The following is a 15,013-nucleotide window of genomic DNA, read 5'->3' as shown; positions in this document are numbered from 1 at the left end:
TCAGGGGACTCTGGTTTCATTCTAGCTTCCATATGGTGGCTTACAGCCAGGGGATCCCATACCCTCTTAGAACTCTGGGCACCAAGCACAAATGTGGTACACATGCATACATGCAGGAAAAATACACATTCACATAAAAATCAGATAAATAAGTCTTAAAAAACCAACTTTTTAAAATAACATAACAAGTTGAAGCCGGACATTGTAATCTCAAATTTTAGGAGGTGGAGAGACTGGTGGTGGAATCCTGTTCCAGGTCCTTCTCAGCCGCATAAGGATTCCCAGGGCAGCCTTGGCTACTTGAGACTGTTTCTGATACACAAAACAAAACAGAAACAATAAATTGAATGTACAAGATCTGAAAGTGCTGACCATTCCTAAGTAGAATTCTTTATTACCTGTGTGTAAGCACAGAATAAAATGCCAGTTGCCTTTCAGTTATTAGAGGTTCTTTTTTAAAGAGCTACAGAATTGGGGCACTTGACTCTTATTTTGAACAGTTCAGTGTCATTTAAATAAAAGATCTCCTGTATTCCAAGTAGTCCCCACTACCAACTGAATGTTTTATCTGTGTGTCTGTCTTGCATATGTTTACATATGATCTATGTGACTATATGTATGTGATTTGTATAAAGGCAGGTGATACTTACTGTACATGCATATGGGGGTCAGAGAGCAACCTCCTATGTTGATCCTTGCCTTTCAACTTGTTTGGGCTTGGGTATCTTTGTTGTTCGCCCCTGCACATTGCACACCAGCTGTCCCACAAGCTTCCGGAGACTCTCCTGTCTCCCATCTTGTCTCAGGTTCACTGGTGCTACAGATGTGTTCTGTGTGGTTTCTGGTGATTCAAACAAAAGTCCTCACACTTGCATGTCATCTGCTTTACGCACTGCACCATCTCCTCAGCCCGCATTTGAGTCTTTAATGGATAATACCTTCAGTGTGTTACTCATTCAGTAAATGCGTATCTATTCACTATGTAATTAGAAAGGTGCTAAGTGTGTCCTACGTTCCGATCACTATGCCAGGGCCTGGGAATGAAGTGAGTGTAACTTGATGCTAGGATACCTAACTGTGAAGAGAGGCTTCAAGCAGTTCCAGTGCTTGAGTCTTGGCCCTGGATAGCTAACAGCTTCTTACCCAGCTGTAACAAACCACAGTTGTTTCTCCTTTCTGAGTTGATTTTTCCATCTGTAAAAGGAGAGTTACAGTGACCCCCAGAGTTGTGACTTCAATTGAAATGCTGTGATCCCAACATTTTCTTAGAGTTACTTTGGGCTGTTGTGGGGGATGAAATTAGACAATTTTTATGAAATCACTTTAAAAACTATTAACTGTTATATAAACAAAAGATATTATACTTTACTAATTTGATGTTATAAGCTGATTTTTTTTTTGTTCCAAAAAGCAAACACATGAAGTGTTATAACTGTGTCCCAGATACTTAAGGTTCCAGGAGATTAGTATAGTTATGCGGGAGCCACATTTCCAGATGGGACCATTTTGAGGGATCTGTTCTCTACTGGGTTTATAAAATTCTAGATTAATAGTAATTGCCCATAACCATGGGTTGATTGTACTTGTTAAGATACAACCACATGTCTAAATGTACCTACCTATTAGAGACTGAATGTCGTTGTCTTCTTTTGTCCATTAAAAGGTTTTGCGTGTGGCTAGAGAGGGGGCTCATTAGTTAAGAGGACTTGCTGTTCTTGCAGAGGTCCCAACACCTGTAACTCTAGTTCCAGGGAATCCAATGCTCTCCCTTCCCTTTCCTCTCCTTCCCTCCCCCTCCCTCTCCCCTTTCTTTCCTCTCTTTCTCTCTTTTTTCCCCTCCCTCTCTCCCTCTCTCTCTTTCTCCCTGTCTGTCTGGCTGGCTGTCTATCTATCTATCTATCTATCTATCTATCTATCTATCTATCTATCTATCTGAGACAGGGTCTCACTATGTAGATCAGGCAGGCCTTGGACTCAGAGATGCACCTGCCTCTGCTTGCCAAGTGCTGAGATCAAAAGTGTGCACCACCACACCATTGTGTTTCTTTTATTGTTGGATATTTGTTCTCAGACTTAATTACTTTAAAAACTCTGAAGTTTTTTATTAAGTATGATTGTTCTTCACAGATTGTTCTTCATATATCATAATGTATATGTGTTTTTAATAGGCTTAAAGATGTCAATTTTTATTTTTTAAGTGTATGAGTGTTTGCCTACACTTGGGTATGTATATGTTTCATGTGTATGCCTGGTACCCAAGGAGGCCAGAAGAGGGCATTTGATGCTCTAGAGTTTTCATGAGAGGCTTGTGAACCGCAGGGTGAGTGCTAGGAAATGGTGTGGTCTTCTGCAGGAGCACCGAGTGCTCTTAACCTTGAGCCATCGCTCCAGTCCCACTAAACTATTTTTATTTATATGTGTCTAAGTGTGTCTGCATGCATATGCACATCTATGTAAGTGTCCATGGAGCCCAGAAGTGGGCATCAAATCCCCCTGGAGCTACGACGATGGGCAGTTATTAGTTAGCAGATGTGGCTGCTGGGAACTAAACTTGGTTCTATTCATTCTGCATGAGCAGCAAGTGTTCTTAATTGCCGAGTCATCTCACCAACCCTGATACTTAGTTTATTTTATTTATACTTACTGCTAGTTTATTTCATTTACTTTTGGAATGTGGTGGAAATCGCTCCCTGAAAGCTGTATCTGAAATAAAACTTGAATTTTTCATTGCAAATTACTTTCAGCAAAGAGTAAATGTTGCTCATTTAACCTATTAAAAGGCTTTGAAATTAATTTTATGTTTATTGTATGATAATAGAATTACGTTCAGCTTTTGAAAAATGAAACCATTACTTTGTAATACGGTAAATTCACGCCTAATGAGTCATCATCTCTTTTCACTTATGATAGGAAAGGAGGGTTCCATTGTGAAAGCCAGAATGGAGTTAGTCAACCAGAAGCCAGCCTCTAATTGTTTCCAAATGCTTACTTTAACTTTCCCTGTAGGGTTTGGATGTAGCTCTAATTCTTAGCTCAGTCAGGAATTTGCTAAGCTTGTCTTTTCCTCCATATCCTTTCATTATGGCTAGATAGAGCCATGCTAAAATCCGTTTTATGGTTCCCCGTTATGATAGTTAATCAGAAAAATATGGGTAAAAACTCCTGAGCTAAACACAATTTTAAATGGCAAAATCTGGCATTGCTACATACTTTTTTTTTTTTTTTTTTTTTTAAAAAACATGGACTTTGAAAATGACCTTGGTTCTGAATTGCATCTCCCTCTGTGAGTGAGCAGGCGGTTTCCCGGAGCAGTTGGGTGTTCAACCACAGCTCCTACAGCTGACATTCTAACACCATTTCAGGTCATTGTTAGGAAAACCATGAGGCATATTTGTGTGCTGCAGTGAGGGTTCGGCTGTGTTGTACTGGCCGTCCCAGTTTTCTTAGAAGAGCCAAACAGGGAAGGTAATGGTAGCCCTGTAAGCAGGTAAAGCCTTTTCTGACTCCCCCTTCCCTTTTCTTGAGAAATGAAGACCTACGGAAAAAAACAAAAAGTAAAGATTGAATGTACTGTAGTCACTTCATTTCTTTGCCAGACTCCTTTATTTGACCCAGGGAGTCCTCATCGGTTTCTTACTAGTGTGTGCAGTAGATAGAATCAAGTGATGCTTTTCAGCTTAGGTGCCAGGATTCGTAACTATCAAACTCATTTCCTCGCTAGTTGGTTTCATTCCCAGCCTTCTCTGACCTACGGAAGGCCTGGAGCAGCCTGCGTTGTTTTGTAGGCCGGCCTTGTGTGTGTATTTTCTCCCTTCTGGGACACGTGTTCTGATGGGGATGCCTTTCCCATTCCCGTGGGTTTCACTTTCTCAGCCTTTACTGTCTGCACCAGTGCTTTTGCTCTGTTAATAATTTCATGTGTTCTAAAAGGGTTAGTAAGTTTTCCTGACCTAAAATGTACTCTTTTTAATTATGTTTAGTGGAATTAGCTGTAAATTAGGTTCCATAAACATTTATATATCAAACACTGAGATGCTGGGGACACAAACATAAGTCATAATCCATAAAGTACATCTCAGTATATATACATATATACATACACATACGTATATACATATATATACACATATAAATAACATGTATACATATATATACTGAGATGTACTTTATGGATTATGATTTATGTTTGTATGTATGTGTGTATATATATGTATGTGTGTGTATATATATATATATATATATAAACAATTTGATGATTTTGCAATATAATAATTCTATAGATCCCATTAATTTTCCCCTCTTTTTTGAGACAGTGTTTCCCCAGCCCACATTGGCCTGAGCCTTAGAGTGCAGGGATTGCAGGCATGTGCCCCATGCCCCACATCATCCATGCTTTATAGGAGCAGAGAGTGGACATCTCATCATCCAGAGGACAGTTAGTAATCAGGAAATATACCCCCAAAGGAAGGCAGAGTTGAGGTTTAAGGGAACAAAAGGCCCACTTAAGAATGTTCTAGGCAGAGATTATAGTATTAGCCAAAGCTTGAAAGAAATGAAATTATGGAGCAGGGATTGAGAGGAAGGAAAGGTAGAGGAGATTAGAGACCTCTATCCTCTCCCCCCAAAACAGTACCACGTTAACGAGCTTACATTTCATCCCTTAGGAAGTGGAGAGCTTTGGCCCAGCCTTTAGTAGGGAACAGATAGGATCAAGTGCTTGTTTTACGTGGGTTAGCCTCAGCGCTCTATAGATTCATACACAAATCCCACAGAAACCTAGTAGCGAGTATACATTATTATCATCCAGTCTCTGTAGCTCAGGAGGCTGTGGGCACAGCTGACAGAGTTCTCACAAGGCAGCAATCAAGTTGTCAGTCCAGGCTGCAGTCACTGCAGGGTCAAGCTGAGGAAGAAGGCACCTGTAGACTCCCTGGAGCCGTGGGTCCGATGGGCTGGATTCTGGTTGCTCTGAGGTGTCCCTTCTTCTCTTGCCCATGGGCCTCTTGTACAGGAGCTCACAGAATGGCAGCTGTGAGCCAGCAAGAGGGAGTGAGGGCGGAAGCCAGAGTCTGGATGCTGATCAGGAAACAGCAGTTCACCACTTGTCCTACCCAGTGCCTGTCAGTACTAAGTTGTTAGGTCTCTGTCTAACCTAAACAGTTTAGAGTGAAGACACATGGGAACGTGAATCCTAAGGGGCTTGGGAGCCATCTTTGAAGCTGCCTAGCATGTGGACTCGAAGGCTGTAAGATTAGATACCTGGGAACACTTAGGAGGCTACTGTAATCCCGGTGGAGGATCTGGAAATCACTGTGGCTGTGCAGCAGGGTGAACTAGGTAACAAGCAGGTGTCAGGACAGCGATTTAATTCATAGAGCACACGGCTATTCAGGCTAAGAAGGAGTCACAGGTGATGTTTAAGTCTTGGTTCTTATTGCTGTCTTACTAAACAAATGTTTTTGACTCCTGTCATTGTTGAAATTGTCATCCTTGCTGCTACCTTGTCTCCATCCTTTAGTAATCTAGCCTTGCCCTCAACCTGGCTGTCATGGTGTCTCGCTCTACTGTAAGACACCAGTTGTTCCTGCCTGTTTAGCTCTCCTCTGTCTTTGTTCCCATTGCTATTCTTCTTTAGTCAAGAACCAGCCTATACTTAAAAGTTGGAAATAGACTTCTAATTCTTTTTCTGTATCCTTTTCTTTAATCTAGATTCTAAAATGCCTGGTATCTGTATCTTTCAGTCATTCAGCCAGCACTTATCACGGGCACACTGGGTGACCAGCACTTTACTAGGCCTCCTTGGGAATATGATGGTGAGCAAGACAATGCCCCTGTCCTTTTGGTCCGCATTAGTACGCATTAGTAGCTGCACTTCCTTCTCACCTGGCAAAGATATCACGAATCCTTTAGGCACAGTTGTGAATGCGATGGTGAGCCCCTGTTCCTTTTGGTCTGCATTAGTGTTTCTTTCTCTCATGTCTCAGAGACAGCATGAATCAATCCTTAAGGCACAGTTCCACTTTGACTCTTCTGTGAGGGGCTGAGGGATCGAAGGCACGAATTCCCGAAGTCCCCTCCTGTAGCTGTTCCCACGAGGATTTTATATTTGACATTTAGAGACTGCATAAAACTAAAAGTGTGCAGTGGCTTCAGTTGTGAAAGGCACTGAAGCTGTTTCTGACCTCAACCCTCAGTCTATAGCCAAGAGCTGAGCAGAGTGTCACCCTCTGGCTTCCTCGAATCACCTGCAGAGCTTTGCAGACCTTTAGACATGGACCTTCCTTAGGTATTCTGATGTCAGGCTGTTAAAGCTGAAAGCACATTGGCTTCTAGGTGAATCTTGTATCTAGCTGGATTCCATGGCCACTGCACTAGCCACCACCCTAACCACTGTGCTGCTACAAGCTTGTGTACAGTCATCCAAATAGCCTAAAGCAGTAATTTGAGCATTAGGTGGTAATCTCCTGGGCCAGCCTTTGCTCTCCATTCTTCGAGGTGCCCTCACTCATCTGTGGGAGTAAACGGCCTACTCTCACTTTTAAAGAATGAATCTTGTGGTGTGCAGGGCTGGGGGATGGGCTCTGTGGTTACGAGCACTTGCTCGTGCGGAGGACCAGGATTTAGTGCCCAGCTTCTTTATTAGATGACTGCAGACTCACACACAGCCTAGGATCTGAAGCCCTCGTCATACTTCCTGGGTACCCAGAGCACAGGCGCATCAATACGCCACACACACACACACACACACACACACACACACACACACACACTTTTTAGAACTATGACTGGTAAATAACCGATTAAGAAACAGTGGATGGATTAACACTATATTAATAGACATAGGCTCTCCGGCTCCTTTACTTTAATAGCTTACTAATTCTGTGAGAAATGTAGAACAAAGACCAGTTGAGTATTGTTTTCTGAAATTCTAAATAATTGTATTCTGTTCTTTAAAGAAGTATATTATTACCATCTTGCAAACAGAGATTGTTAAAATGTGGCTTAATAAAGTTGTTTTCCCCCTCTTAGTGTTATTCCACTTTTAAGAGAGTCTATTGGAATATTAATGCAAAGAACTCCTCCCTCGTTGGAAAATACGCTTCCCCAGTGCTATCAGAGGGTAAGTTGTGCAAAGCATTGGATTATAATGTTTTTTTCCAAACTGTTAAGGTTTCATCTTTCATAAATATGGGTAGCATGTAAATATAATTTAATCTTTCTTTCAAGATTGCATCGTGACCATGAGTATCATTTGTATATGCCCAAGTGAATTCATTAGAAAAATATTGAACTTTACTAAGGGAAATGTATACACCGTCTTCATCTAGAAATTGAGCTGTTAAAAAGCATAGAGTTTGGTTAACAGATGAAATAAGTCTATATTCAGCTGTCTTAGTCAGTTTTGTTGCTGTAAGGAAACACCGTGAGGAAGGCAACTCTTATAAATGAAGAGTTTATTTAATTGGGGCTTGCATCCCGTTCAGAGGGTTAGTCTGTTATTGTTATAGTAAGGAGCATGGTGGCATGCAGGCGGGCATAGCACGGGAACAGCAGTTGAGATCTACATCCTGTCCAGAGAGAGAGAGAGAGAGAGAGAGAGACAGACAGACAGACAGACAGACAGACAGACACACACACAGACACACACACACAAACGGCTTAAAACCTCAAAGCCAACTCCCAGTGATATCCTTCTTCCAACAGCGCCATACCTCCTCCAACTAGGCCACGCCTCCTAATCGATCACACACCCTGGTGACTAAGCATTCACCTATATGGGCCTAGACACACCTATATATGAGCCTCTGGGGGACCATTCTCATTCAAACTGCTATATCAATGTAATTAAAAATATGTATTTTATTTATGTGTATGTGTGTGTCCGTGTATGTATGCCACCTGTGTGTGGGTACTGTTGAGCACAGAAGTGGGTCAGAGCCCCTGGAGCTAGAGTCACAGGAAGTTGTGAGCTGCCTGATGTGGGTGCTGGGAACTCAGCTCCAGTTCTCTGAAGAGCTACAGTGTTCTTAACCGAGAACCATCTCTCCAGCCTTCCGGATGGTTTTTGTTTGTTACGTTGTATTTGTTTTGTCTTTCTGGCATCCACTGTGTGTCAGATTCTCTTGCACAGTACTGGAGACATGGTGGTGCTCACAGCCTGGCTGGGACAAATTCAATGCTTGGTCCTGTTGATAGTGAGGGAGTGTCAGGGATGCGGTAAGAGGAAATGAGAGCAAGGTCGATATGGACGGCTGTCAGACTCAGCAAGGGAGCCATAGCCAAGGAAACTGAAACCCCGAGGACACAAGTGTCCAGCCATGTACAAATCCTCAAATCCCCGAGAACAATGTTACAGGCAAAAAGAAAACCGCTAATGTGAGGCAGCTATGGCTAGAACTAATTTAGTGTATCTGGAGAACAGCAAAACAGGTTGTGTGGCTGCAGCATGATAAGTAAAGGGAAAGTGATTGGAGAGGAGGCAGGGGCCAGATGTTCGGAGGGCTTGGTCATCCGAAGAGACTCAGACTCCATCACTCCCACTCAGTGGGAAGCCCTGGAACACAGTGACTCTTGTGCTTTAACGTGACTGTCCTATGTAACGTGACTGTCCTATGTGGAGAACACGTTTTGGGAAAAGCCGCCCGAGACAACTGTCATTGGCAGCAAGACGGAGGCAAAAGACATTTGAGGTGTAGTTTTGGAGGTGGGTTGCATTAGTGAAGGGGAAGGGTGTTGTCTCACAGGTTGGTATATAGAATGCTGTTGAGGTATACTCAGCTGTTGAGGCTGAGACTAGGGAGGAAAGGGTGAGAATAGGGAGTTACTCCAAAGTAAGATTCTGTTTGTAATGCATTAAAATTGAAATACCAAACAGGCGTTTAGGGAGAAGGCCAGCTAAGTAGCACCTTTGGAATGGTGGACACTGATGAGAACTGAAGGATTTCAAGTCAGACCAAGGAAGTAGCTCAGGGGTAGAGTGCTAGCCAGCATGTGCAGGCCCCGGGTTGGGCTCTCAGGGCGGTGTGTGTGTGTGTGTGTGTGTGTGTGTGTGTGTGTGTGCTGAGGATGGGAGAGCGTCTGCAGCATTGAGATGGCTGTGGTAGGACAGTGGCAGAGGGCATGTCTGTTCTCTCAGCTCTGTGTTCACCTCCAGATCCAGAGCACAGGGTGAAGAACCAGAAACAGAGTTTGTGGAGCTGAAAAATAACCATTTCTTCCATTTACAAAATCCATTCTGCGTTTGTACTCAAAATTGTGTCTTTATGATAGATAGATAGATAGATAGATAGATAGATAGATAGATAGATAGATAGATAGATAGACAGACAGACAGGTAGATAGACAGACAGATCAAATGTCCCTCTAGCCTCTTAATCTTTTCTCCAGGAGCCTTTTCTGTATAACGAGTTCTCTCATTTCCAAGCATGTGTTGATTTCCGTCCTTTCCCTCCCCTCACTTCTGTGGCCTGGTTTATCCTCTTTTCTAGCTCCATAGCTTGCCTGCACTGCTCTGACTGATATATTAAAATTAGAACTTCCGATAAGTGTTCGTTCATTCTCTGACCCTAACCTGTCTCAGGGTCACCTGGAACACACTGAGTACTCCATAGGCATTTGTCCTTCTAAGTAGGTGGTCGAGTCCACCTTTCTGTCTCCCGTCATAATTGTATTTGGGTGGGAAGCGGCTTGTTCTCCATGCTGATGTCTGCCTGGTGTTTCAGGTGCAACAGTTACAAGGAGTTTACAACTTGCAAGAGCAGCACTTCTGGACACTCTGTTCTGATGTTTACGTGGGAACCTTGAAGCTCGTCGTAGCCCCTGATGCTGACGCCAGGTGGATCTTAAGCCAAACACATAATATTTTTACTCAGGTATGACTTGTTAGAAATCTCTTTTAAGAAACGTGTATTCCCCTGTATCTTGCTAGCTTTAAAAATCCTATAACACATCAGATACAGAAGCTACTAAAGTAAAGGAGGAAATGCTCTCAGTCAGCTGAGTCAAGCTTAGACTTGACCTAGGCCTTCTATTTTAGTTAGTATTGTTGGATGGAGTCTAAACATTCCTCTAAGCAGAATTATTTTGCTGTTACATATGTCACTACGTACATATTTCTCTTTCTCTGCCTTCACATCTTCAGACATGAATAGAATACGCAGTCTAGTTAAGTTCAAGGCATTACATAAATGAGAGATTCTGCCTCCTGATGAGAGACACACATGCTTAGGTTGCTTATGAATGAATTACTGACAGATATAATGTTAATTAGGATTTACATAATCCTACTCTTTGATGCAGTTAATACTATGCGCTGATTCTACTTGTTTGGAATTTTAGCAGCTTTCTGAGAAGACACAGTATATAAATGTGACTCATCTATATAAGTGTGTATCACCGTGGCTTTCATAATGAAACCTTGGAGGCCCAGGCAGTATGTCTGAATTCTTCTCATACGGACTCCATGTTTCAGGGGCCAAGGAGAACAATGTGGCAGTAACCTGCAGGCTGCCTTCTCCAGACTACTGCCCTCCCTCATCCTATGACTTCCCCTAGTGCTGCTGCTGCCCTCGAAGTGGGGCTTCTGTGGGCCTCCTGTGGGCCTCCTGGGACTCCTGTGGGTCTCCTGGGCTTCCTGTATGCCTCCTGTGGGTCTTCTGGGCCTCCTGTGGGCCTCCTATAAGCCTCCTGTGGGCCTCCTTTGGGCCTCCTATGAGCCTCCTGTGGGCCTCCTGTGGGTTTTCTGGACCTCCTCTGGGCCTCCTGGGACTCATGAGCACCCTGATGCTAATGGCTTTGCCACTCAGTCAGTTTTCCCAGTGAAAGGAATGTGCTTCCTACCCTGCGACCTGTGCTAGCAGCCACTGTCTGCCCGGGGCTGCTTGGACTGTAATCTCGGACCACAGGGAGGCCTCCTGAGGTACAAACCTGGATTTTAGAAGCAGGAAATATTAAAGTTCCTTCAGCTGCCTCATCTGTTTCAGAAACTGTATTTGGGCATTGAATATTTTCAGCCTTTTTTATCAGCTAAGGTCCTGACTAGTTGATTCCATTCCTTATGGCTACCAGAGAGTCCTTTGAGGCTAACTGAGAATACTCAAATGCGTTCCCCACCACACACAGGAGAGCAAGGGGGCATGGTCACATCTCTAAAATAACTTTTATTCCTACGCCTAATGATTTTAATCTATTTTAGTTCTCACACACCAGAATAGGACATTTAAATAATTTATTTCTTTTTCTGCAATGTTCTTGTTGCATGAGTAAATATCAGGGCTTTCTGTAACAAATTTCATTTCATGAAATGTAAATTGTTAAATTACTTCGTATTTTAAGTTACATCTTACTCATAACTCTCATTTATCAAGTTGAAACCTCTCACTTACTGTTTTTTGTTGTTTTGGAGGGGAAAAAATCATGACCCTTAGGTCAGTGAAATGTCTCAGCAGGTGAAGTACCTTGCTGGCAAGCCTGGGGACCTGACCTCAGGGATAGGAAGAGAGAATTGACTCCTGACCTCCCCAAGCAACCACACAAAATGAACAGATATAGAAGTAACTAGATCAGATTTTTAAATACACCGATGCTTTCTCATATTGAAAGTTTCTGGTCTTGGTTCTAAAGAAGGAGAACTCCTGCTGAGTCTCTTCTGCATTTGTTGAGCTTTGCTTGTCTTCCTTACAGCTGACCCTAAGAATGGAAGCCATGGGCTTTGGTTAAAGAAATTGTCTATTAAAGTGACTTTAAATTGAGAGAAATGGAAAATAGAAAGTTGTAAGGTTCTATTATTTAGTACTCGGATGCCAAGTCTGTGGTGACTTTAGAACTCTGGGCCATCATCCTCTGTCATTCCATTTTCCAGGTCACTCATTTCTTTCAAGGAGCTAAAGAAATGGGCTTGTGTACAGGCGTGAAGTGTGGGAAAGGAGCTGCCACAGTCACTCGGGTGCTCAGGCTCCCGGGGATACCAGCTAGGTGTAGTCTAGTGCTCAAGCCCTGGGTTTTCTTGTGAGTCTTCCTCATTTACACCTAATTACACTGGTAATTGCGAAATTACCAGTTGATACCTAGAGGGATGGAAAGTTTGTTTTTTGTGTTTACTTAGAAACAGAACAGAAAGTGAGGCTCGGGGTTAGAAAGCAATTCAGTGGTCCAAGGTTTTGTTTTAAACTGGCCATGATCACTTGTTAATCTTTTCACGGTATACTTCACAGTTATATTTACAACCTGGAATTTTTAAATATGCTCTGTTTCGTTAGAAGTGATGTTTGAAGAAAAAAGTCTTAAATATATTCAGAGATCTAGAATATGCCTGGGGTTCATTATGCTACTTGGTTACCCAGAGCACAGAAGACAGCCAGACCTCCTCCACACTCTCTCCTGGCAGAGCCCTCCTTCATTTCCCTGTCCCTGCTCTCTCTCCCCATGGTGCCTGCTAAGTCCTAAGCCCCCAGCATCCTGAGCCCCTGGCTTCCTGCTTCTGCCTTTTGTGCTCTGTTCTCTGACCTCAAAATAGAAGTGAGCAGTTATATCCAGGAAGGAATTAAAAAGCCTCCTCCCAAACACAAGTCAGAGTCTCTAAGTTACAGAAACCTCTGCCTCCTCCAGCCTCCTGTGTTCAGAAGCCCTCCCTTTGACTGACCAGTGGCTCATTCAGGCCTGTATTGTCTGCTTGAGGGATACACACAGAAGAAAGGGTCGTCTCCCCTTCTCTGGCTTCCTTTCTGGTTTTCTACCCTTGCCAACTTGTTTTTAACCTTTTTGTAATGGGCTTTAGTGTTCACTGAGTATTGATTTTGCTTGCCTGCTCAGCAGACACTTTCTTGGCCATCTTTCTCTTATCTTTCTTTGTCGTATGTACCTAACGTTCAGGAGGCTGATTGACAGCCCTGGGTCTTCTGCACCCCTAGGTTTGTTTTGTACATTACACTGTAGAGTGTCAGTGCTCGTTGACTCCTTGGTGGTGGTGACAGGGCTTGCAGCAGCAGCAGCAATGCTGGCGCCTCCTGACAGTGACAGGTACTGCGACAGCATTGAATTAATGGATCAGTTACCACAGGGTGGGTTCCAAGAAAGAAAACAGATCTGTCTTCTTTCCTTATATTATTATTATGTTTTGGTTTTGGTGGTGGTGGTCTGGGGATGCTAGGTAAACACTGACTGTGTCCTCAGTTCTTGGTTTTTCCCACTGTCTCACTAGGTAGCCCAGGCTAGCCTTGAAGTTGTTCTGTAGCTAGGGCAGCTTCAAAGTTGCAATCCTCCTGCCCCTGCTTCTGCTTCTGGAGCACTGAGATCACAGGGGCACCATGATAGCCTGGTATATTGTTATTCTTGACTTCTAATTCAGTCATGGTTAGTGACATCTCATTAATTCTGTAGTCTCTTTCATGGAAAAGTAAGATGGTTTTACACGACTTCATTCAACATTTTAAAAAATGTTTGTGTGTGTGGGTGTTTTGCCTGCATGTATGTCTGTGCACCATATGTGTGCCTGGTGTCAGCAGAGGCCACAAGAAGGCCTCTGGAACTGGAGTTACAGATAGTTGTGAGCTGCCATGTGGATGCTAATTGAACATGACTCCTCTGGTGCTCGTGATCTCTGGGCCATCTCTCTAGCCCCTCCTTTGCATTCTAAAGTGATAAAGATTAACATGTTCCGTCAAAAAATGTCAAACAAAAACATGTATGGCTTTGGCCCATAGAAAATACAAGTAAAACAACAATTTCTATAGTCATATTCCCGACTGTTTTCTAACTGTAACTTCTTTGCACAACAATGAATATTGCTTGGTGATAGCCCAAGCCTGCAGTACCAGGCTAACTTTTGGGGTGGAGGCAGGGGCAGTGAACTTAGAAAGGTTAAAATAACTAATTACCTTTCCCGTTCAAAAAGCTGTGGACTACTGAGGCGGTAGACTTCTGGGATAGCTGCCATGCTTGCCTGTGACTCAACTCTAGATTCTTTGTATCAGGGAGTAGGAAATTTGGCTTTCTCTTTACTTTGAAGGAAATTGAAATGAACACTAGGATTTGGAGAACCAAGCTGCCCATCTCTACTGGGACAGGTGGATATAGCAAATGACTTCTCACATGGCTTCTTTATCTTTGCTGTTGGATGGAGCTTTGGCGGAAAGCTGCTATCCCCAGGAGAGACTGATACCAGTTTGAGTAATTAACTCATGATTATGCAAAGATAATTTATCTAGCCCCTTTGTTTCTCTCTTTCCTTCTCATCGCCTTGGGCTACTCATTCCTTATTACTGTGTTCCCCACGTTATGTTAGCACTGGGGTAAGGAAAATGGCAGGCAATAAAAGGAGCCCAACTGTTTGCCCATTTAACTTGCATTAGCAATTTTGTTTAAAAAGAAAAGATATTGTACAATATGTTTGTGGAATATTTTTTATTTTCCATTAAGATTACATGGATAAGAATTTTTCAGAATAGTTAATTCCTCAGTCATTTCAGGGCCATCTGGACTGAGTTAATCAAATCATATACTTGTAATAAATCAGAATAATTTATAGTAGCAGCCTTTGTAGGGTGTGAATTTTTTTTCTCATACATTCACACAGGATCTCGACAACAGTGCCTACTCTTGTTAAGTATTAGATAATACATACAAAACTCCTGCAAATTGATATGGCTGAGTTAATCAACATTGCTTCACAGTGAGGAAACCTCAGCTTTGGTTTTAATGTATAGGAAAAGAGCAAATAAATGCTATGTTCTTCTCCAGAGTCTGTCAGCCAAAGTAGTAACCAGTTCAGGTTTCTGCAAGTTAAGTAACAAATGTTGTGGCTTGCTGTAGGAAGGCTATTGGGGGAGAGGCAAAAGGCTGGTTTGTTTTTTGGTTTTTGGTTTTTGGTTTTTGGTTTTTTTTTTTTTTGTCCTGACAACCTAGGCTGTCTCGGGTCCTAAAGCTAGCTAAATCCTAAAACTATCTCATGCATCCATCAGTAATGCACAGAACCCTGCCCCCTGAGTTCCAGAAAAAATAATCCATAATAGAAATG

The 15,013-nt window shown here is 42.7% G+C and overlaps 1 protein-coding gene across 1 annotated transcript in view; it reads left to right on the top strand.

The window, feature by feature from the left end:
• The window catches only part of Slc30a7 (solute carrier family 30 member 7), a 58,366-nt gene that overhangs the window by 41,218 nt on the left and 2,135 nt on the right, over positions 1-15,013 (top strand). Inside the window, exons 9-10 of the mRNA XM_021157960.1 lie at positions 7,030-7,120; positions 9,723-9,872. Of these exons, the coding sequence (XP_021013619.1) occupies positions 7,030-7,120; positions 9,723-9,872 (241 nt within the window). The remainder of the gene's footprint in view (positions 1-7,029; positions 7,121-9,722; positions 9,873-15,013) is intronic.

Source organism: Mus caroli, chromosome 3, assembly GCF_900094665.2.
Source record: "Mus caroli chromosome 3, CAROLI_EIJ_v1.1, whole genome shotgun sequence".
In the NCBI taxonomy this organism is placed as follows: Eukaryota; Metazoa; Chordata; class Mammalia; order Rodentia; family Muridae; genus Mus; species Mus caroli.
The sequence above is the reverse complement of the archived record's forward strand: the minus strand, read 5'-3'. Positions and strand labels throughout refer to the sequence as shown.